Source organism: Kwoniella mangroviensis, chromosome 2 (genome assembly GCF_000507465.2).
Source record: "Kwoniella mangroviensis CBS 8507 chromosome 2, whole genome shotgun sequence".
Classification (NCBI taxonomy): Eukaryota; Fungi; Basidiomycota; class Tremellomycetes; order Tremellales; family Cryptococcaceae; genus Kwoniella; species Kwoniella mangrovensis.
In genome coordinates, this window is record NC_088828.1 from 716903 (window position 1) to 739767 (window position 22865).

General features: G+C 44.5%; 10 protein-coding genes across 10 annotated transcripts; 6 read left to right on the plus strand and 4 right to left on the minus strand.

The window, feature by feature from the left end:
- Positions 1 to 55: 55 nt before the first annotated feature.
- On the minus strand, positions 56 to 3940 carry I203_107126 (uncharacterized protein; the record flags this gene model as incomplete). The annotated part of the gene is made up of 10 exons (XM_065518137.1): positions 56 to 172; positions 264 to 429; positions 492 to 1285; positions 1352 to 1405; positions 1463 to 1532; positions 1605 to 1691; positions 1758 to 2011; positions 2178 to 2293; positions 2379 to 3328; positions 3402 to 3940. 10 exons carry the CDS (start codon positions 3938 to 3940, stop codon positions 56 to 58), a joined length of 3147 nt encoding a protein of 1048 aa, XP_065372867.1.
- A 784-nt stretch (positions 3941 to 4724) lies between these two features.
- I203_107127 (uncharacterized protein) lies at positions 4725 to 6170 on the minus strand (the record flags this gene model as incomplete). Its single annotated transcript, XM_019145213.1, has 8 exons — positions 4725 to 4938; positions 5003 to 5356; positions 5449 to 5534; positions 5609 to 5629; positions 5709 to 5799; positions 5863 to 5907; positions 5963 to 6046; positions 6112 to 6170. 8 exons carry the CDS (start codon positions 6168 to 6170, stop codon positions 4725 to 4727), a joined length of 954 nt encoding a protein of 317 aa, XP_019005032.1.
- A 353-nt stretch (positions 6171 to 6523) lies between these two features.
- Positions 6524 to 8452, plus strand: I203_107128 (uncharacterized protein; the record flags this gene model as incomplete). The annotated part of the gene is made up of 4 exons (XM_065518138.1): positions 6524 to 7115; positions 7184 to 7332; positions 7428 to 7680; positions 7770 to 8452. The coding sequence occupies 4 exons, from the start codon at positions 6524 to 6526 to the stop codon at positions 8450 to 8452; spliced, it is 1677 nt and encodes a 558-aa protein (XP_065372868.1).
- A 372-nt stretch (positions 8453 to 8824) lies between these two features.
- I203_107129 (uncharacterized protein) lies at positions 8825 to 10228 on the plus strand (the record flags this gene model as incomplete). Its single annotated transcript, XM_019145215.1, has 5 exons — positions 8825 to 8878; positions 8938 to 8983; positions 9056 to 9165; positions 9226 to 9431; positions 9550 to 10228. The coding sequence occupies 5 exons, from the start codon at positions 8825 to 8827 to the stop codon at positions 10226 to 10228; spliced, it is 1095 nt and encodes a 364-aa protein (XP_019005034.1).
- A 469-nt stretch (positions 10229 to 10697) lies between these two features.
- Positions 10698 to 11929, plus strand: I203_107130 (uncharacterized protein; the record flags this gene model as incomplete). Its single annotated transcript, XM_019145216.1, has 7 exons — positions 10698 to 10727; positions 10803 to 10866; positions 10950 to 11042; positions 11096 to 11173; positions 11292 to 11394; positions 11471 to 11624; positions 11765 to 11929. 7 exons carry the CDS (start codon positions 10698 to 10700, stop codon positions 11927 to 11929), a joined length of 687 nt encoding a protein of 228 aa, XP_019005035.1.
- A 2595-nt stretch (positions 11930 to 14524) lies between these two features.
- I203_107131 (uncharacterized protein) lies at positions 14525 to 14849 on the plus strand (the record flags this gene model as incomplete). Its single annotated transcript, XM_065518139.1, has 2 exons — positions 14525 to 14699; positions 14755 to 14849. The coding sequence occupies 2 exons, from the start codon at positions 14525 to 14527 to the stop codon at positions 14847 to 14849; spliced, it is 270 nt and encodes an 89-aa protein (XP_065372869.1).
- A 1449-nt stretch (positions 14850 to 16298) lies between these two features.
- I203_107132 (uncharacterized protein) lies at positions 16299 to 17048 on the plus strand (the record flags this gene model as incomplete). Its single annotated transcript, XM_019145217.1, has 1 exon — positions 16299 to 17048. The coding sequence occupies one exon, from the start codon at positions 16299 to 16301 to the stop codon at positions 17046 to 17048; it is 750 nt and encodes a 249-aa protein (XP_019005036.1).
- Positions 17049 to 17247: 199 nt separating this feature from the next.
- On the minus strand, positions 17248 to 19273 carry I203_107133 (uncharacterized protein; the record flags this gene model as incomplete). The annotated part of the gene is made up of 7 exons (XM_019145218.1): positions 17248 to 17693; positions 17755 to 17778; positions 17845 to 18061; positions 18146 to 18426; positions 18546 to 18768; positions 18829 to 18896; positions 18964 to 19273. The coding sequence occupies 7 exons, from the start codon at positions 19271 to 19273 to the stop codon at positions 17248 to 17250; spliced, it is 1569 nt and encodes a 522-aa protein (XP_019005037.1).
- Positions 19274 to 19575: 302 nt separating this feature from the next.
- I203_107134 (uncharacterized protein) lies at positions 19576 to 21953 on the plus strand (the record flags this gene model as incomplete). Its single annotated transcript, XM_019145219.1, has 3 exons — positions 19576 to 19794; positions 19849 to 21052; positions 21124 to 21953. The coding sequence occupies 3 exons, from the start codon at positions 19576 to 19578 to the stop codon at positions 21951 to 21953; spliced, it is 2253 nt and encodes a 750-aa protein (XP_019005038.1).
- Positions 21954 to 22189: 236 nt separating this feature from the next.
- On the minus strand, positions 22190 to 22617 carry I203_107135 (uncharacterized protein; the record flags this gene model as incomplete). The annotated part of the gene is made up of 2 exons (XM_019145220.1): positions 22190 to 22251; positions 22353 to 22617. 2 exons carry the CDS (start codon positions 22615 to 22617, stop codon positions 22190 to 22192), a joined length of 327 nt encoding a protein of 108 aa, XP_019005039.1.
- Between the last annotated feature and the right edge of the window lie 248 nt (positions 22618 to 22865).

Genomic DNA, 22865 nt, shown 5'->3' on the forward strand with positions numbered 1-22865 from the left:
AGACAAGAGCCAAAAGATGAAAAATTCCAAATGAAAAGCGTAGTAGACACTTATCTTACAAATCATAAGCTACTCTTGCACCAACGAACGAGAACCTGTAGTTGGCCTGATACCAATTCCTGAACGATTTCCTACCAGCTATCGAAGGGATAGTGACGTATGATCCTCCGAGCTATAAATGAATCAGGATAGACCGAGTCAGTTTGCGATTCTGTAGTTTACCCGGCGCTCCACAATGACGATGGACGAAAGTGAACACTCACAACAACGTAATGTTTATCATCAAAGAAATCTTTTGAATACCCCGGATAGATAACAGAAGGCACGAATCCGTTTAATCCCTTGAAAGGTGTATCGGTCCATTCCCATACTCCGCCATTATGTCCTGGAATGATCTTACCGGCATTATCGGTCGTCGCATTGATCGGTCTGTGGGATTCCACTATCAGTGCTTTATTCCACCAAAGCGTTTCAGTCAGGAAGTAGCTTACGGCGTAGGATGCCAATTCTTTACACCTGTGTTTACACCCTCACCAATTGTTCTAGGTCCTTGTTCGGTTTCGTATAACATCCTTAATTCCTCTTCTGTAGGTAATCGACCTTTCTTGTACTTTGCATAATCTTCAAATTCCAACTTACTGGCCATCAGTGGCCATCGACCAGCTACCTCAAACGATAAAGGTCCATATAATGATCGAACGTTCCATTCTCCTTTGGTTTCGTCGTACATCCATGAAGCAGGGGCGGTATCTTTACTCAGTCCCGAAAATTTGCCGGTCGATTGGAGGTATGATAGGTAATCTGAATTTGATATAGTCAAAGAGTCAATCTTGAATCCCTTGATTGATTTAGCGATGTTGGTGTGCTCATTATCCCATCCGAACTCGTGAGTCTCCCATCCGTCGATAGTTGGATGATCCATATCGTCAGCTTCTAGATCTCTATGTCCTAATTCGACTTGTCCTCCTTCGATCGTGATAACTTTGTTTTCTTGAAGATCCGAGTTCCATTGTTCGGCCAAAATATCCCATTGCGGTGTCGAGACCGCTGTTGGAGGTCGGGTCATCTCAGATTGAGCCAACATGTACAACAATGTTTCCGCATGCATAGCCTCATGTTCGTATGTCATGAACAACACTCTCCCGGTATGTCTTGAGAAAGGTCTTCGGCCGGAGGATAGCGAGTCGTAGATCCCTTTCAGACGAAGTCGAACTCGATCTCGGAATGCCAAAATCTCAGAAAGGACTGGCCAATCTTCTTCCGACATGGGAACTTCCGAGTGATCCTACATGAATGGTAATGAAGGGTCAACAAAGGGTGCTCTCAATGCAGGAGACCCTATTGCACTCACATGACATTTAGTAGGATCATCGACATCGGGATCAATACCTCTTTCGAATATGGTCTGGACAAGTCATCAATCAGCTTCCTGTGATATGCCTTGAGTAGTCAGTCCACTCACCTTGAAGTACTCTGGCTCGGTATGAGATCCCTTTGTGAGTCTAGTCAGATGTATATCCAAAAATGTAGGACTGATGTCCAACAAGGCTGGGTGAGCCTCAAGGTATAGTTACGTCTTACACGTTCGGTAGAGTTCCACTCACATATGTCCCAGATAGAATAGACAAATATGTCTCAAATCAATTGGCTTCTTATGTAACATCTCTTTAGGTATCATCTGGAGTGTGATACTACGGTTGGCCCAAAGGAGTCGATCAGCAAGCTACTCTTGGATCTGATCATAGAATTGCACCCACTGATCCCAAAATTTCCAAAGATCCAGCCAATCATTCCACTTCGGTACCCCTTGAGCTCTCTCCACTGCATCTTCATCCTGGGCATTGTCCATTACCTCTAAAGCCAATTTGGAAGAAAAAGAAGAGTTCAGATCGAAGATCACTTCCGGTCTTTCAAGTACCCAAAGTCTATATTCGGAATTGGGAGCTTTCCAACTATTTACCACTCTCAAGTTGGCCTGGGAGAATAGGTTCAAGGCTTCTGACAGCGAATACTACAATGATTATTACAAAGGGAGTCAGCTTAGCAATGCCATAGATACAATCAAGCTGAGCTGAGGCGGAAAAAATGATTAAAAAGGATTCCTTCTTCGCGCGGTTTGCGGGAATTCAGGCACGAATGTTTGTTTGTATGACGTAGTTGCAATTGCCGGGACTCACCTTGTAACTCCATTCTATGTTCAACAGCTCATCTTTCTCCAGGACTATATCCTCGTCTGAAGAAGGTAGATGGATGGTCTGTTGATTCGTAGATTTGAAATACGCTTCGTGACGACCTATCATGGGATTTTAAGTCAGTTTCCTGTTTTTCCACCGATGGATCATTTCATCGACCCGAAAAATTGTGATCGGAATATTCACCTAAAACCTCATTATATCTTCCGACAAATTCCACTTGATTATCGTTTCCTAGACTCAACTCTTTCTTGACCACATCCCAACCGTGTTCTTCGAATCTCTTGGTATGTCCTGACGGATCATTATACGCGACTTCTACTTTTCTATTTCCTTCTTTGCCTTGGGTAGGTCTTCCATCCAATCCTAAGAGTAAAGTATCTCCTTTACGCAGTGGTAGTGATCTGAGGAAAGGAGCTGCAGATTCACGATCGAAGTTGCCCAATGACGAGCCTAAAAATACCAGGTGTAATGGCCTACCGCAAGGTTCCGTATCGACTGTGGAAGTGGAGTGCAAGAAAGATCTTTTGACTTCCGTAACATTGTCGGAGTTACCTTGAGCTTGACGGGTACCATATTGAGTATGATCGTCATATTCGGCAGAAGAGATAGGTGACCAAGTGCCTGCATCATTGTCGTTGGTGTTGCAACTAGGAGTAGACTCGGTGATTTCACTTGGTAAACATGATATCTCACTTCTGGGAGTGACGATATTGATCGATTCAGGAGAAAGTAGTGGACTGGGTTCTTTGGTCTCTTCATCCTTCTTCAAGGGTATGGCGATACCGTCATTCTCATCGATCAGCGCGAAAGGCGGAGTAGGGAAGTTCTCGTTATCTTGAGATGAGATATCTTGTAATCCTAAACCTTCTTCTGACTTTACATTGAGCGATGACAATTTCCCTTCCCTGATGAATTGCAATCCAGCTTCGTAATCTCCATGTAAACCGATACATTCCACTTTACCTCTCAACTGATCTCCAAATCCATCTTCCATCTCAGCCAAAACCCTGCGTAATTCGGGCTCGGACAGGTCCAAGGGGTGATATCTAATCGGTGCTGCTGTATTGGATTCGGAAGAAGGGTTGATAGAGGACGATAAGGCAAGTAAGAGATGAGCAGTTTTTCTCAATGCCCTATAGCATAGTTCATAAGTGCTAGTCAATATCTAATATCCACGTACGATTAAGAGGGGTAAAAACAACTTACCCAGCACCCAGTTCAACTACATCCCACCCTTCTCCTTCCTTCTGTTCTTTCCTCCATGCATCTTCACCTGCCAAACCTTCTTCCCCATTCACACCATCGTTGAACCTCCCCAAAGCTGCATCACCCCATTTGGCTGGTTTCCACGGTTTGTCCGGTACTTCATCATTATTATTTATTTCATCTCTTAGGGATCTCCTATGTCTCCTAGTGCATGGGAATCCCATAGACTGAGCAATTTCTTGCCCGTACTCTTTGAGGAGATGTAATTCGTCTGGAAATGGGTAATATTCCGGAGCGGACGATGTGATTTTGTCGTATAACCTTAAACCTTCCTCATCGTACAATACTAAAGTAGGAATCCTCCTCTTATACCCCCAAGACCGATCTTCCTCCCTGTCACCTGGATATTGGATATCGGTTGTGCCCTTGAGGGAAGATTCAATCTGCTCTCGTAGGGTTGGTTGAGGGGTGTTGGACCCGGCATCGGCGGCTGGCACGGGCAAGGTGAATATGGTAGTTCTAGTGTTAGACGATGGCATGTTGCTGAGGTGATAGGACTGTATTTATATTACAAGACGTGTTGTGTGCTGTGTTGTTTATCTCTCTTAATCAATTGCTGTACAGGAGAAAGGAGTATAAGAAAAGATAAGAAGAAGAAGTGAAAAGAGAAGGATCAATCGGTCCTTGTAATTTACGGTGTTTCTATGTTAAGAGTCTATACTTCGGGTGCATTCCTTACACGTTGACCACTGAGCATCTGCATCTGATCACATCCCCTGATCATGTCTCATCTCCTCTGTGGTTCGCTGTCCCGCCTATCAAATGATTGAGCTGGATTCGGAATATCCTTATGATGAATCAGCTGACGCTGGTGGTAGATGGATGAGAGTGACGTCCTATGACGTTGTTACCATCCCCCGGTCATCCGAACCGGTAATAACCAATCAACCCACGACTGCAACTGTAGATAAAATCTAGATCTCCTGATCTCCTGAACTAACTACCAAATCCATCAACCAGATCGGGAACAAATCAGAGCGGATGCAACGTCTCTTGCATGCCATGTAACACGGCGATCGGACAATCTGCGCCTCACGTTGGCCGGAGGACACATACGGTACAACTCCTTCTGCTCATTGCAATCACAAACGTTCCACCTTTCAAATACATGCAAACGTGTCCTGTACATACATGTAGAAGAAGCCGATATTCGAGTACTGTACGTGTACAACATGAGCTTACAGAAAAATATCATGATATAGCATTTGTATCGATAAGTAAACAACCAAAGCATGGAACACAAGCACAAATATCCCTTTTATCTTACAACTTCGACTTGACGCTTTTCTTCTCCTCCTGACTGTCATCCTTCCAGTCGTCCCACAATCCTTCACTTTCCAACGCTCTCCTCAGTGGACCTTCCTCTGATCCGATTTCATAAATGATTCGTTCACTCATCGATTTCTGACCTGGGGCACATACGGGGAAATCAGGTTGTTGATCGTACCCTATTGACGCTGATCTAATGAGTATAGCGCTATACAACCCAATCAGCATTTCATGGAATGAGAGCTTAATCGTGTATACGATACTGCGCTTACGCTGTCAATCCATATACAGGTCTTACCCCCTCTCCTTCCCTACCAGTCAGGAACCTATGCATTCTAACTAGACCTTGTCCATTCCATGTGATATCCCTATATTGATAGAATCTACCTTCTTTCCCACCAACTTCACCGTCGTCCATCGAGTAATTGACAATCGGCGGAGGAGGGATCGAGTCGATGACCCAATGTGGTATAGAGGATATACGATGGGATATGCGATAGTGGAAGGAAGGGATCTGAGAAGGTCGAGAATGTAGGAATGCACTGAGTGGCATGGAGAATAGACGACGGACTTCACTGGGGTTCAGGAGAGGAGTGAGAGTGTGGTCTGTGATCAGAAGTATCACTCTGGCGAAAGTACAAAGAAGGATGGATCAGTACGAGCACATGGTGAACTTTCGTAGGATGAGAGTTGCGAATTATTGTAGGAATGTACTTACGGGGTGACAATTAAAGAATTTCCAGTGATGAATTTCTCTAATTCACACAGTTTCCTCACTTTCTCCCTATCCATCGGTAGACCAATCTAAGAAAGTTAATCAAAGCAGATATCAGCTTTATTCTTCATTTGCTATCACAACGTTTGCAGTGTATATTCACCTCTTCATAAGCTTCCCTTCTCTGCAAATATGAACCGAGAAAAAAAAAGACCACAAGATTAGCAATCCAAGCTCTTTCAATGGGAACGCTGCGCACATACAGCAGTCCCCTCAGCATCTACATCACCTTCCTCATATTTCCCTCCAGGTAAAGCTGTATCGTGAGCGTATGTACGCATATCCCCTGCTCGACTGCTCATCATTCATATACATATTAGCTGTGAGACACTAAATTCAACTGACCAGCTGCCTCACGTAGATAGTAGCACGTATAGATCACCTAGTCGACCAACGAAAAGTCTAGTTACCAATACAAATCAGCCCTTGTACGAACACAAATTGTAGGGGAACTCACACAACCGCTACTGCCGCTGATCGCCTTTTGGGATATCGCCTGTTCTCTACGGATGGTCCGTACCGCTGCAACCGATATATACATCTAAAACATCACTTAGCGATGACCCGAGACGACGATCTCGAGATGGTGGACCGGATGATACGTACTGCAATGATTCCGGTTTGAGAGGGGGGAGAAGTGATTCGATAGAAGTACTTGAAGGCATATTGAGTTGTCGTGGAGGTGGGATCGCGCCCTCCCTCTCAATGCGAATTCTAAATGTTACGATTCTTGCAGTCTCTCTGTCCTTGGGTGGTCACACACATCTTACTCCTCGGATAGGATTCAGGATGATGGCTAGATAGATTAGATGTTCAAATGACCTCAAGCTCGAATCACAATCACGATCAGCTAGGTCAGGGGAAAAGTTCATGTTGATGTTGATGATCCTTGAGCTTCCGCCGGAACTTGACGGCCGTACGACGATCATCATTCACCTGTGTTTCGCAATGCATACTCGTAACTTGCATACCTTATTTCCGATACACTACACAACCGGAGAGAGCATTATGCTGGAAAATGGGATCGCAGGTTCGCGGAACGTCACAGGGTGACTCTCCGGGCTCAAGATCCGACTCCGAGTCAGACGATCCTCCCCTCGTTTCCATTAGCGACGATGAAAACTCGCACGATCTGCAAGATGATTTTGACGAGTCTTCTTCGGATCAGGAAGAACCGATGTCATCTTCATCGTCTTCTTCCTCCTCTTCAGACGGGTCAGAATCAAATAATTTCATCTTCGAAATGTTCGAAGATGAAGGTAGAACCCCAAGGAGGATAGTGAGAAGGAAAGAGCAGATTGTCGATTGTTTGGAATGCTTTGGGTCAATCTTAGATAAGAGGGATGGCGTTGATCTGATAGCGAGAGATTTAAGAATTATCGAAGAACAGAGATCCAAAATGTTATCGAGATTATCAAACTTGAATGGGAATGGATTTCGAACGAAGGGAATGGGCAAGGGCAGATCGAAAATGAAAACGCGAAATCAGAAGAAAGTAAATCCATTGAGTAAAATGGATACACCCTGGACGAAGTTGGTCGATTTGATAAGAATGATGAGAGTTGATGGAAGTGCTGAGAAAGATCCCAAGGAGGTTCGATATTGTCTGGGTACGTGTATGCTATATGTCATATCTAATGGGATCGGCCATCTCACTACAATCTTCAACATGCTACAGGGGTTTTACATAACTTGATCCAACAGTATATATTACCATTGATACAAGATAGACACTACATACATACTCTTTCAGGAATTGAAAGTCGTACTATTCGTTCTTTAAGATCTGGAAATATCAACTTACCAGAAAGTCATCAATTGATATCAGTGAGTTCGAAAGAAGAGAACAAAAACCCCCCTATAGAACACCACTTTCTCGAAAGATCAATTTTCGCTGACTCGAATTTGAATCTATCATCAAGTCAGATCCATCACATCTTCATCTCATATCTCAAACGCCCTTGTTCTTCCTCTTACGTCTTATTAGATATGCTCTTAATCCCGATCATATCATACCGAATATACTGGATTTATCGAATTTACCATATGATAATGTGAACCCGTTCTTATACGAAGTCAATTTTGAGGGTTTATTTCAACTCATTGGATCGAGTACAGAAGGAGTGAAATATTTGGATCTGTCGAGGAATAGGATGGATAATGAGGGATTGTCGGGTGAGTTACTATTACTGGTCTTCACCAGGGACGAGACAGTTGGGTGATTGGCGTAGTTGAGGATCAAGTAACATCTATTTCTTATACAGATACATCGCAGAGTAATTTCCCAGAAGTTCGATCATCGTTGTCATTACCATTACCATTTCCTAACGTAGAAGTTATCAACCTCAAAAATACTCGCAACTTGACGAATCTGCCTCTTAGTATGGTCCGATTACCTAAACTGCGACGGATAATTGCCAATCGACATTCCCCTCTTTGGTGGTCTTGCGAAGATACTGCAAAATTCCTTCGGCATGATGCACAAGCGCAGGAGCCGCTCGAGATGAAAGTGAAACTGAAGAACAATCAGGGGAATACAGATGGCGGAAAGATAAGGGAGGGTGTATCAAGTCTGGTTGAGCATTGTATCTTATCGCTCCTTCCACTGCGATATTCTACTCACGATCGCGAAGAGTTCGTCAACTTCGAGAAGACGGTGGAAGAGATGATTCCTGAGAGGTATTTAGGAATGTACCAGAAGTCGTATAGATGCGATAGATGCTACAAGTTCAAAATCATACATAACAACGACGGGAAATCAGGCAATGGAACGTCGGTAGCTGAGGAATTTGGCTGGATGATGAATGATCCTCATTTACCTTATACTGCAGGAGACAGGAATAGAGTAACGCTTAAACCAGTCAGAGTGGTGGGTAGGTGTTGTGGGATCTGTAAGATACGAGTGGCTAGGTTAGGCCAAGTATACAGAGTGAATGGGATCTCATGAGATGGGTATCCTATAAGTTGTACATACATTATCGTTACTGTAAGGATGATCATTCATTGCGGAAGACATGTTGTATATGCATTGATGTTATGGTAGTCAAATACCCGCTCGACATATATCATCTTTGGATCCATTGCAGTGAGATAGTGAATGCGGCTACTACTGATACAGTGCGATATGAACCGTGCCTGAATCGTTACAGTTATAGGCGTAGCCGCAATCAACACAGCGATGTTTTCATTTTGGATAATTTTCAGCTCCTTCTTCATCGAGATAGCGCAACTACTATATCTTAACGAATCAATATCATCTAGTCATCTCATATGTGCCAGTGACAATTATTCAAACTGCAGTACATCAACACTTGACATAATGGGAGCAGAAGAAGGACACTCCAATGCTTTGGAGGATATCACTTTTGGAAGTGTGCGTTAACCTATTTTGACACTACGGAAGATCTGACGCTGATCATCTTGTGGGAATAGGTAGCTGGGATGGTAGCTAAAGTATTCGAACATCCATTTGACCTCGGTAAGCTATTGCCCATACTGGATAGCAACATTCGAAATAAGCTTATATGGTTGAATCTCTTGTACTGTATAGTCAAAGTTCGATTACAATCTCAACCTACCGATCGACCAGCTACATTCAAAGGTCCTTGGGACTGTTTCAACCAGACGAGACGAAGAGAGGGATTTTTGGGTCTGTACAGAGTGCGTTTCTGCTCAATGATATCTGGCTCAACATCGCTAATCTCATTCCTCGTAATACAGGGTCTAACAGCTCCTCTGCTTGGAGCAGCATGTGAAAACGCCACGCTGTTCTTATGTTATAACAAATGGAAGGAACTCATCTTAACGGTCAGACCTGAGATACATGGAACAGGTTCAGGATCGCAGAAAGGAAAAGCGAGGGAATTGACGACTTCAGAATTGGCTGTTGCAGGTGGTGGGGCAGGTTTCATGGCTAGTTTTGTCTTGTGAGTGTGCATGTTCACTCAAATTCGATGATGTGCCAACGAATGAAGTGGCATCGAGAAAGACTTGTGTGAATACACGGCGTGGAATGAGCTTGCTGACTGATTGTGTATTGAACAGAACGCCAATCGAACTGATCAAATGCCGAATGCAAGTCCAAAGACTAGCAATGGAAGGAACCGTTCCTTCCACTGTCTCACCACTCTCAACTTCCCCTCAGACCGGCTCTCATCCTATCTCATCTACGCCACACATCCCTTCCTCTTCCTCTGGTGCAGCTTCTTCAGCAAGACCAGCGGTGAAACTACAGGGTCCAATAGCATTGATAGGAGACGTTATACGGAAGAATGGATTCAAAGGATTATGGTTGGGACAAACAGGGACTCTGTTCCGTGAGACGGGAGGTTCAGCAGCTTGGTTCGCGACTTTTGAATATACAGCTAGACTATTCATCTCTATTCATCAAAAGCAACCACAAAATTCGGACAAGGTCATTACGAAAAGAGATTTAGCGAAATGGGAATTGATGGTATCAGGAGCAATGGCAGGAATAGCCTATACGGTATCTTTGTTTCCAGCGGATTCGATAAAATCAGCTATTCAAACTCAAGCTGAATTAAATCCAAATTCGACACCACCATCTTTTGTACAGATGGCGAAGACTATTTATAGATCAAGAGGTATAAAAGGTTTATATGCTGGATGTGGAACGACAATTGCGAAGAGCGCACCGAGCAGTGCGATGATTTTCGCTATTTATGAGACGCTGGAATCGAACTTTGGTGGTTTCCTGGGATAGATTGTGAAGGTCGAGCGAGAGCCTCAAAGGAAGATAACGGTAGGAGCTAGGTCAGAAAGAGAAATCAGGAATCGAATGCTCGTACGATCGAGCCATAAGGATAGATGGGAAGGACAATGCCAATGTGAACAGATTAGTCTTGGTTGTACAGAATGCCAAATCACCTTCAGAGGTTCGGCGGAATAGACTATTTAGATCCTAGATCCCACGGATCTTTATGCTTACATTATCATCCAGTATTGTGCATGTATGTTTCAACTTATACCTATCTTCCTCATTGAACGCTGGCAGGCATCTTTTTTGAGTTGAACGGAGATACGGTGGATGTCCGGCAAGATCAATTGACCGGTCCGTTGTAAACCGAACAAGACCGACCAGCTGCAACACCGACAACATCCACACCTTCGACTCACAGAAGCGATATAGCTTGATGTTGATAGACTTCTATCGTCTATCATACACAAGCAAAATGTCCAACTTCCTCAGGACAGGTCGAAAGGTGGGTGGAATGTGGTGGAAATCGGCTTACACAACATGTTTGAGCTGACTTGTTCACGTGTTGTACGAGGAATAGATCGTAGCTATCGGTCGTAATTATGCTGATCATGCCAAAGAGCTGGGCAATGCCGTACCAAAGGGTGAGTAAGGATATCAGATGCTGTACTACAATTCGCAGATCAGGACAAGCAGGCTGACTCTACGAGATTATTCATTCCTACAGAGCCTTTCTTTTTCCTAAAACCAACTTCATCGTACATCTCCCCAGGTGAAGGCCCAGTGGAAATTCCAAAAGGAGTTGATATGCACCATGAAGGTGGGTCTCACAATCAGAGACAAATAACTATGCTGATGATTTTAAGATTTCAGTGGAGCTTGGTGTAGTGATTGGTAAGAACGGAAGGGATATCTCACAGAAGGACGCAGAGAGCTATATCGCTGGTTATAGTGAGTGCTTTTGGGTTATATATTGATTAAACACTTCCTTCGCGTCTTTCATATTCAATCTCTTGTATCAGATAATGTACTTATGACATACTGATCTGTTGACTTGCGACATTTATAGCCCTCGCGATTGACTTGACAGCTCGAAACGTACAAAACGCAGTCAAAGCCAAAGGTCTCCCATGGTCAACCGCAAAAGGTTTTGATACCTTCTGTCCTGTCGGGTGGGTAAATGATCCTCTGCAGATCAGTCTCGAATAGATTCAAGCTGTATTACTGATCGCAGATCTCTGATGATAGTCCATTCATACCTAAATCGAAAATCCCAGATATCACACAAGTAGGACTCCATTTCACCGTCAATGATATACTCAAACAATCTGGTACACCCAAGGATATGATCTTCCCTCTACCTAGGTTGATAGAGTTTGTTTCGGGAATTATGAAATTGGAGGTGAGCTCACGGCGGACTTCGTCTGTCCGAATCTAAAGACATGAACCTTTCGAATTCAATTCGATGTATACCTACCTAGGAAACGGAGTGTCATAGGTTAAGGAGATCAGGGGCTAACAGTTGTATTGTTGGACTCGTAGGAAGGCGATTTGATCCTCACTGGTACTCCAGCCGGCGTTGGACCCATCAAAGCAGGAGAGAAATTCGCTGCGAGATTGACTTACCCTGGATTAGAAGGAGAAGTACTGAGCGAATATGAATTCGAAGCTGTTGATCGAAAAGGGGGGTACGAGTTCAAAGCTTAGATTGGATTGGTGGGCATTGGCATCGGAAATGACCTCAGCACCAAGGTGCATGATCATGTGACATGCATACGTTGATAGAGGGAAGATCTTCGTGTCCCCGCCGGCAATCGTAAACTGATGGTCAAGTCAGAAAGCCCTGTGTCCCAATAGCAGGGGAGGAGAGAGAGAAGAATGGGAGCAGATTGCGGAGGATAGCCGATAACACTTCATTGCAGGGGAGACAGCGAGAGGAGATGTGGATGAACCAAGCAGAGGGATATGACGTGGTAAGTGGACAATGTGACGCGCAGAGGAGGTAGTGGTAGCAGAGAAACCCCAATAGGGGCTGACACAACGGAGAGAAGGAAATGTCAACCGGCAGATGAACGTCATATATCATCATCGATTCTGTCAGTATCCTTTGTGAGATTGACCTGTAGTGTGTGTCTTCATCCATCATCCACTCATGATCTTATATTGGTCATACCCTTTCCGTTGTCGTTAAGCGTATACAGTCTTTGGAACATACATTGTATCTTTGTATTAGTGGCTACTTATTGAATGGAGTGGAAGTATGTCATGGCCTGTGGCTGACCAAAGGCGTAAAGAGACTTGGCAAGTGGGAGTCGAAATCATATAAGAAATCTGATTTCCCAAGATGACGGCCTGCTCTTGTGACTTACATCTCTTTTAGTCTCTCACTATCAAATCATCCGAGCAATTTAGAACGAAATATGAACCAACAACAACCCTCGTCCAATGGCTCAACTTGCGCCTCGACTCTGTCCACACGACATGGAGACTTCAGCGTGGCCGAACAGGAAAAGTGAGAATTCTACAATCAACCCCATGTCGTCGAGGCAATGATGAAACTTATCAATGACAAGGCTGATCAATTAACCGACGATGGCGAGACGATGAACGCACTCGCATCGGACCTGGGATCATACGAGCCCTTTGAAGCTGCGAATGACTCTCAACAATCGAATACGGGACGTCACTAGACACCTCCATGTCATGTGGTGCAGTGAATCTACCCGGGGAAGTATCAGGCGGGGACCAAGGAGAGATACAGCCGAATGAGGAGAAAAACTCACTTGAGAAGTACTGTACGTAGCCTGGATATTGCATGACATTGCAAAACAGTATATTTTGTGACCATGGTACAATGCGCCTTCTCTTCTGAATCGCATTCTCAGTAACCTGTCTTGTATATGGCATTGTCTCTCCTCCAGGTCAGTTCGACAAATACTGCCTTGCGCTGCACATATCACCTATAGTACAGCACAGATGAGCCAAATTCTAGACCCTGTCTTCTGTTCCTCCTTTGTTCTTGGCCTCCTTGCTCAACACGTTCGATATGATCAAAGGTCAATGATATAACGTTATACACATTGCGAAGCTCTTTTCCGAGTCTTCTGGTTCGTAAATGTATGTCAATACATATATATGTAATTGTAAAGTGACCATGGTAGTCTTCACAGTCAATTCGCCCTCTTGTGGTTTCAACTTCCCGATTATCAACTCAACACTGCAATATCTTCCAATACTCTACAGATTTTCGAATATGTCCCAGACCTCTCGAAATAACTGTTCACTGTGATAACGAGCATTGCTCTTCTCATTTCGAAAAAGATTGTAACAACACTCTGACAGAATACCAAGAGACTTATGGGGGTCCGTTGCCTGTTGGAACTCGTATAACCCGTCTGTTCAAGATCAACAGAAAAATCATAACGGGCAGACAGTGTACTAAAGTGGAATTGGAGGAGGCAGATACCATTCTGAGGGATACGGCAGTTCAAGATCATCTGCTTGAATGCCAGGGAGTTCAAATCTCGGTACCATCAATTTCCTCAAGTGGAGATCGCACTTCCCTAGTACTTAGTCGTAATTTTACATTGACCCGGATTCGAGACGGCCGCAATGTTTCGATTGAGGCCATTAATGATAATTCGGAAGATCAGGTGGAAGGTCGGAATAGATGATCCATCTTGTAATGCCTTTTCCGAATACTTTGAGAAGCGACTCAAACTCATCAGATCGTATCCTCTTATATCAGATGGATGATGCAGTATTGCCCCTTTATGTGCAACAGAAATGTCTGATATCGCTCGCCTGCATGTACTTTCCAGTTCACACAGCGCCTTCCAACATGACAAAACACGCTTAAGTCCTGGATAAAGCCTCAGCGACCTGCTAAACTATCATGGTACCACAGGAGCCCCAAATTATGGCGAATTGTAAATTGACATGACTGCTCTATCATCCTTTCAAAAAGCTTGAATGAAGAGACCTTGACCTGAATTGTTTGCCATCCTTTTGATTGCACAGCTTGGCATTTGGTACTGTCTCTATGACGTCGATATACCAAGGGGGAATGGCCTAGACGCCAAATGCTCTTTTGATCATGTCCTTTCATTTTATCTGTCAAAGGTTTTTGGAAGACCCGAACAGATCGAACTGGTGATGTTTGATTTGTTTGCCTTCGTGATACGGGCATATAAAAGAGCTCGATGGCGAGATCTCTAAGCTCATTCCAATTTCAATTCCTCAATCCCTTTCCACTTTGCCTGCATTCGACATCGAGTTGATATCAATCACTATCCAAACACGATGTCAGGTGACAACATTCAGAAAGAAGACAATACTTCTCTGAGATCTCAACAAACAGAAACGGAAACTTCTGAATCCGTTTCTGACGGGCATGGCGCCTTGGCGGTGTTGGCTTTGAATCTCACCGACAGTCAAGTCGACCAGACCATTTTCAGATATCAACAACTACGAGATCGTAGTTCGACTCTAGGGTTGAGCGAGGGGGAATATATTGAAAATGTCCAGTATAGCTAGTAACACTGATGTCATGTCCCGGATCGAAGAGCTCCTCAGAGAAGCTTTGACCGATTCCAGACGAAACACCGATGATGAAAGCGGTGCTTGAGAGGCTGCTGTAGACTGAGGAGGCGAAGTAGCGGAAGTGGCACACATGCGATACGTATTTATACATCATGCCTTCATTCCCCTCATTATAGTAGGAAGTCTAGATACCCTCATTCATAGCATAAGCAACTTACTCATCCTAGTAGCCCCATTCTACTGGAATTATATAGCTCGCCCTGAACAGCGATCGTTGGCTCGCTCGCATGGCATGTAGACCCGTAAGCCCATTTTTTTTTCGGAGCTTGTGCGAGTGGCATTCTCTTTTTGAAAGATCAGTGTTGTAGAGCTCTCCATTCAGGTGCAACCTTTCTGCACAGCATGGATCCCTTCTTTGCTTGTACCTTCTGGGGTCAAGCGTGCATACAGAAATTGATACGCTCAATTATGAATGTTTGAAGTCACAAGTAGAGTACTCTACATGCAACCTCCACCTAAAAAATTCCATCATTTGCCAGTATCCCCAATATAGTATCTGATCGCCACAACTGGCTAGAATCTTCATTGAACACCCAAGCAAGCAAATCGGATCCATCAGAGTCCTCTGAGACAACGAAGAGGGCTAGCGAAGTTATTACAATACCGTCCATGGGTAGTCAAGGATGGGCATCGCGAGCTACGGAGAAGGAAATGTCGGATCTTCAAAGAGATCTTGAGGATCCTATACGTCAAAGAATAGATTCGTAGTCGAGACTCAAAATGGTACCATCACTGGGTCAGTCTCTACGGGATTACTAGCAAACCTTCTGAAGCCCTTGAAAACCTCAAAAGAGGTCGAGGACCGAATTTGACGGGAATGGAACCAAGTCGTCCTTCCGGAGCCTGGCAAAGCCTATGTAAGTTTGGAGCAGATATCTCCTCTGGTACTGCGAACAAGCTGGAGGAGGCAGCTGGACCGGAGGCACTGCTGAGAGCTGCGAGAGTTCTGGAAGAAGGCGATACATTAACAATTTGAGAAAGGAGCCTCCAATCAAACGTCAGCTCGAAGATCTGATTTATATGCTATCTTCGATTCCTCCCATCCTCTTTTTCGTTGATAGTTTACAAAGTGCTTCACAAGCGTTTTGGCAAGTATTAGTGGTTCGTATCTTGAATCTTGGAATGCCATCGTGACCCGAACGGACGCTTCCTTTGGATCAATCAGAGGATTGTCATGGTCAAGCCGTACATCCTGAAAGTGTACAGTACGCGACATGTAGAAGACTCGTCCTGTGGTTTGCGGTAGAGAACCTTTCACCCGACCTTCCTTTGAAAGAGGACGAAGCCATCGGGAGCCAACATACACCGTAATGCAATGCATGGGAATATTATAGGTGTTCATCATGGGAATTATCTGCCAATTCCTCTCGCCACTTCAGAATAATTCACACAAAGGCGCTTCATCCTACCACATACGAGCTGAACTGATTATAGATACCATTACCCCTGAGCCTACCCCAACAGGTAAACTGTCATGTCCGATCAATCCCACGCAATTACCAAATCCCAAAGCATTTCAACTCAATTAGACCTCATTACCAGAGCTGATGCAGTATCAAAAGCCGCATGGCCCCTACGACCGAAAATCAGTCAAGAATATTTTGAAGCTCGTAGATTACTTAGCGATCAACAAGTTTACAATACTTTTCGAGATGCGAATCAGAATGTACATAATGCGTTGACTGATCACTACTTCCCAAGACTGACCAGGGACAACTCGACTATTGGTCAGAGAATCAATAGAGCGATGAATCTCAGTAACTCAGCCTTGGCTATCCAAAATATCACATATCCCGAGAGACTGGAGCTGACGGACCTATTGGAAGATGAAGAAGTGAAAATGGACATCAAACAAAGAGATGAAACGACTTACAACAGAATCATGACGGGGTATGGTGGAGGCGTGAAACATATCTGGCAATGGACGAACAGAGGTGGACCTCCCAGAATCGGCGAGGACCCAAGTTATGGCTTTCATAGTACTACAACTACCCGATATCTGGCAGACGGTTCGGTTGGGGCCAGAGACTGGTCAGCAAACATAACTCTTCCAACACCTGACATAGTTCTAGCTAGCCTTTCCCAAACTCTACGTAACCTTATGGGTCGGGCAGACACACAGCCTTCAGCAGTGACGAGCCAAGGGAGTGCGACAGACGATAAGGATGAATCAGAAGGAGAATATGCGGACAGTCAGCATTATCAAGATTCCGCAAAAAGTTAGATCGATTCACAGGCCTAGGTCGTATCGGTGGCCTGTTTTAAGGTGGCGTCCGAAAGTGCAGATGTCTAATTATGTATATTCGCAACCTTAGTCGTCGCAAACGACTTATTAAAGTCGACGAATGCAATACGCTATTGATACATGTGCGTGACGACACTTTGCTATCTCATTGAGCCATTGAGCCGCTGTGATACATCCGTTATCTCCTCCTGTCCCTGTCCCTGTCCCTTTCTCTTTCTCTTTCTCTGTCCCTATCTCTATCACGCTCATCCCTCCGCCTATCATCGCGATGTCGATCATCCCTCTCATCTCTCTTCCGGCTTGAAGGCGAATAGCTTCTTTCTCTCCTCCTCTCGTCTCTATACCTATCTCGTCCATAATCCCTCTGCTTATCCCGACCCCGATAGTCATCTCTATCCCTATTCCTATCGTCCTTATCTCGCCGTCTTTCTTCGTCAAACCTCCTCTCTCTTCCTTCGTCCCTGTACCTCCCGCCACCACGATCATCCCTATCCCTATTGTTATATCCATCTCCGTTATTACCCCATTTACTACCCGAACCTAATTGAGCGGTGTTCGCACTTGTACCGTACCCTCCTGTCAATGGACCTTGTCCGGGATCGTTGATATTGTTGTTCGGACAATCTAAGGGCAATTGAAAAGTCAATATCTCACATGGTCAGCATTCAGGAGGGAATTGACTAACCTTTACGCAGATGCGGACCTCCACCTATAAAGGAAGAGCCATATGCTTAGCCGTAATTCCAATGCAGCCATAAAAGAAAAGCCTACGTACAGTTCCAACATCCCGTCTGAGTGGTCGCTACACCACCAGCACCCATCTTAGCTGTATTTCCCCAACCACCTTGTGAAGTATCCTGATCTGCCAAATGTGTATATTTCGACCTCGAGGCTTTCCCGAAATCCCTCACTTGCATGACCTTGGGCAACATCGACATATCCACGGAATGCTCGGTAGCTCCCGTATAATCTCTTTGTAAAATATCGTCGTCCTACATCCACCCAACTTATCAGTACTATCCCGTTCAATGGTTTTGTTGCAATATACTTAGAGTGAGGTCGTGAACAAGACTTACCTGGTGGAAAGCACCTTTGTGATAATATTTCTGTAAGAAACCCATCTGACCCTTTTCCTTCTCCCTTGTCTTGTTGGCGAACTCCAGATCTTCCGCCATTCTCTGTTCCTCAGGCATGGCTCTACGCCTTTCAATCTCAGCTTGCTCTTCGTCCCTTGCTGCTTGAGCCTGTTTATCCCGCAATAGACGGGAAAGTTCTCTTGCTCGCCAGGCGTCGAATTCGGATGTGGGGTCGAGGCCATCGGTATCGTCGACTGTCTGTTCGACAGTTTGCGCCTCACCTATATTAAGTAAGAAACGGATTACCATCAGTCGATATCATAAAACAGATTATGTACTGATTGAAAAGAGAGTACATCGTGATCTATTCATTCAAAACGGGATGGAAGTTCCCACTCACGCTCGGCAAGTTCCCTTCGTATGGTCTCCCCCGCCAGCTCCTTACTAGCCAATTTCTTCTCCTCCCTCATCTCCTCTTCCCTCCTTGCGGCTTCTTCAGCTTCCTGAGCAGCCTTCTCGGCCGTGGTATTCCTTGCGTTTTTCGGTTTGAAAACAGGTCGGAAGACGGGTTTGGGTGGTTCAGGCTCTGATTCTTCCTCTGAGTCCGTCTCATATTCACTTGACTATATGGATTCAATGGTATAAGCTATAGCCCGTTGTGAGTCTAGACAGGAACAGCTTACCTCGTCCTCCACACCCGGTTTAGCCTCTTCCTCTGATTCTTCGTCGGTCTCTTCTTCGGATGATTCTTCTACTTGGAGATATCAGTTTGAGATGATGCTCCGAGCGATATGTTTCACTTGATTTGTGTGACTCACCTTTAACACCACCATCCTTGCCTAATGGCATCTTCGTACCGCCCACTTTGACACTACCCAGCTCCATCTTAACTCCTCCTCCAGGCATGATCACCCGTCCAGCTCCACCAGCCACATAGTTCTTATCTATCTTAGTAGCTTCATCTCGCCTCTTTATCTGCTGCTGCTGCTGTTGTTCCTCTTCATCATCGTCCGATTCGGAATCTGAAGGAGGGGCGTCGGGCGCTTTGCCCTTGAAATATCGTATTTTGGTAGGTTTGGGTGCAGGCTTGGAAATTGCCGGACGAACTCCTGTGGGTGGAGGAGGCATTTTGAATCTGTCAGTAAGATTGACGATTAGTGAGTCGTATGAGTTGGTTATGGGGTTGAGATATGCAGGTTCGGATCATTATTTATCGCGATGAACGATGAACGCTGAACGACGACGAAGGGACGGAATCAAATTTGGTGCGAGTGGGAGTGCAACTGAAATTTCAACATCCTCGGTCATTCGCTCAACCTCCTCTTACATTGCTCTTCTTGAGACCCTCTTGAGAGTAGAACAGAACCAAGTATCCGGCTCAGAAAGCAGAAACCTACACGGCTTCGGGTCAATAACCCTCTTGACGAGCGATGCAAGCTCCCTTGGCTCGACAAGTAGCTAAATACCTTTCATTGCAAGCTGGACCTCCACTTTGCTCGAAATGTCTTCGACCCATCCAACAACAAATCCGACACCATTCTTCCAGGATCAGTAGTCCCCAACGAGTCAGAAAGACTTCATCAGAGTTCTCTTCCAGAAATAGGGACAGGGATAGGGACAGCTACATTACTCTACCTGGTCCCAGCCCAGTAAGTCACGTTCATCATTCGATATCCGAGCCTAGCTGACTTGTTCATCGATAGTCTCGCTCAGAATTATCTGCGACTGATGAAGCTTTGAGAGAAAATTTCGATGTGATCTTCAGTAGCTCTTCCTCTTCTTCTTCATCAACTCCCCATCGAGATATTCCGAAGATCGTAGAAGCTGTATACCCCCTAATATTTCGAAGAGATCTCAAATCACTGTTAGATGGTCACTTAGAACAGATATCAATCTCGCTTTCGAGCACCCCTGACAATAATCGATTTACAAACGAACAGCTTCGTCAAGCAATCACTATCTTAAATCATTGTTGGGCCAGATCAATATTGCTCAACTTCCCCATAGAAAAGCAAGAATTGCTCGAAAAGATTTATGCGGAATTCATCATTCGTCAAGCCCTCATCTCCAATAAAGACGTAGTACAATGGATCTCAGAGGTATTGGAATCTTTCTTGGAGAAACGATCGAACTCTAATTTACCTATCTCAAGAAAGACGTCAGTCGTATGGGCCGTCTTGAGAACGAAATTAGGAATACTGGAACAGCCGAAATTTTCTTTCATAGTGGATTCGTCAGCGAAGCAAGATGGGAAGGATCAGCTGAAAGAGTTCTTAGGACCTTTCAGAGAAGATGTGGATCTGTACATTGAGCAACTGCAGAACCTGCTGGAATGGTCACACCGATACGAATGGTCGCTAAAGCGTATCAATAAAGAAATTCACGCGTTGCGCAGGCAAGAGGATTATGAGGGAATAATCGCTTTATGGGAGAAATTCAAACTTCAAATATCATCGGACGGGAAGAATCTTGAAACCCCTAAGAAAAATGATATTTTATCTCTGTTTCTTCTAACTTTCAAACGATCGACTACGCCCTCTCGTTCGCTTGAAGCTCAATTCACCGACGTTCTCAAACATTGTACCAAACCATATCCACGGAACATAACTCAGGCATTGCTGGCGCTCAGAGACAGATCGGACGATAAGACGACCAATGCAGATGCAAAAGTAGGACAAGAAGTTTTGTCGCTGGATCATGAAGATACTCAACGATCTCGTTCTGGCAATGTGCTGGAAAATATGAAATCCATATGGAAAGAAACGAAGGAAAAGGATTTGAAAATGTACATGATATACCTTGATGGACTAGGAAGGCTGGGAGATCTAGCGGGATTGAAAGAAGCTTGGATCGAGCTGGTGAAAGATCAGAGGGCGAAAGAGATCTATATCAAAGAGGAAAAACTGGGTGAGTTCGGGTTGAGCATAATACACATAGAATCGGATGGTCTGCTGACTTGGGCGTTTCTACTTCTATAGATTTGTCTACTCCCTTCCCACCTACTCAAGCTCTCAACCAGATGATCTCATCTTGTCTTCTCGTCCCTGACGGTCCAGCGGTCGCACTTGATCTGTTCGCCCAAGCGGTCTCTCCAACATCTAGCATACCCATCAACTTGATCACCATCAACACCATACTGAGGCATCACGCCCGTCAAGGCGACTTATCATCCATGTCTTCCCTATTCATTCTAGCCGAAAAACTCAACTTGAAACCTGATATCATCACTTACACCACGCTAGTGCAAGGATTACTCAGGACAGGAAAGATAGAGATAGCCAAAAAGGTGTTAGAAGATATGTCTCAGCAGGGTATATCACCTAATGAACGCATGTTCTCAATGTTAATTTCGGATTTATCCAAGATCGGAACAGTCAAATCACTATCTCATGCTGAAGAGTTATTGAATCTGATGATTAAAAGTAAGATGAGGGTGAATGAAGTTACTTGGACTGGATTGATCTCTGGGTACTTCAAGAATGGTTGGATTCAGAATGGTTGGGATACGATCAAACGAATGGAAAGAAATGGTACGAGATTGAACAGAATAGGATATAATATCTGTTTTAAAGAATATACCACCGCTGGAGAAGGAGGACAAGGAGGGATAACGAGATTATGGGATAAGATGATCAAAAGTGGTATTTCACCTAATAGCGATTCATACCTTCTGGTTCTCACCACTTTAATACATCAGAAAAATTGGCAGGATGCGGATAAGGTGTTGGATGAGATGAAAAGAAGAGGATTTAAAGCCGAGAAAGGAGCTTTACAGACTATCGTAAATAGAGTCAAGTGTAGGAGATAGATTTGATATGATATGATATCCTGATCATACGTATATGAATGATGAATGACTACATCAAGAATGCTATTTATACATGATGATCGATTTATGAACATTGTATGTTATCATTACATGTTGTATTTGATGCTCAGACTACACCTTTCTCTATCCCCTGTGGTGATCTGAAGCTATATTGTGAATGTGTTTTGTGCGATCCCTTCCATATTGATCTATATTACCAATTTCTGAAAGACAGCCTATGGATTCAATCCGAAAAACGGTCTTCCGAGAGTACCCAAACGTTGATACCTTGCCCAAGCTACAGTGTTGACAAATGTTGGTCAGTATACCACCATGACTGACATCGAATCTGTCTACCTCGTGTGTGAAACTGTAAAGGGCAGTAATTCGACCACTCACCCCAATATGACCACATCCTACCAAACCACTTCCCAATAGTAGGCATGACGACTATACTCAACACCACTTCTAGCTGTCTCAGCGATTCTTCCCATTCCTCCTGAATCATCGCTTCTAGTTCTGCCTCTGTGTCCGCTTGCGACGATGCATCCGAATCTGAGTCCGATTGCAACGATGAAGGGTAGGAAGGCAAGGAGGAGGAAGATGATGCTGGGGAATGTGTTTCTAGGGGGTTGGTCTTCTGGGAAGGGAATGGGATCGGCATTTTTTGATGATGGTAATGATTGTACTTGTGGGCTGCCCTCTGTGTCTCTATGCTTGTATAGTCTGTTCCCGCGTGGTGAAGCGAGTATATAGAAGGGAGAAATGAATGATCGAATGGATGGGTTGTTCATGATGCGCTCGGACCTCGGAGCATGTCTACGGTGAAAGGTGGAGGTGAGGTAATAACACCCCCCATCTCTCCTCTTTTGAGCCTATATCCATCCACCTATTTCACCTCTACCTCATCAC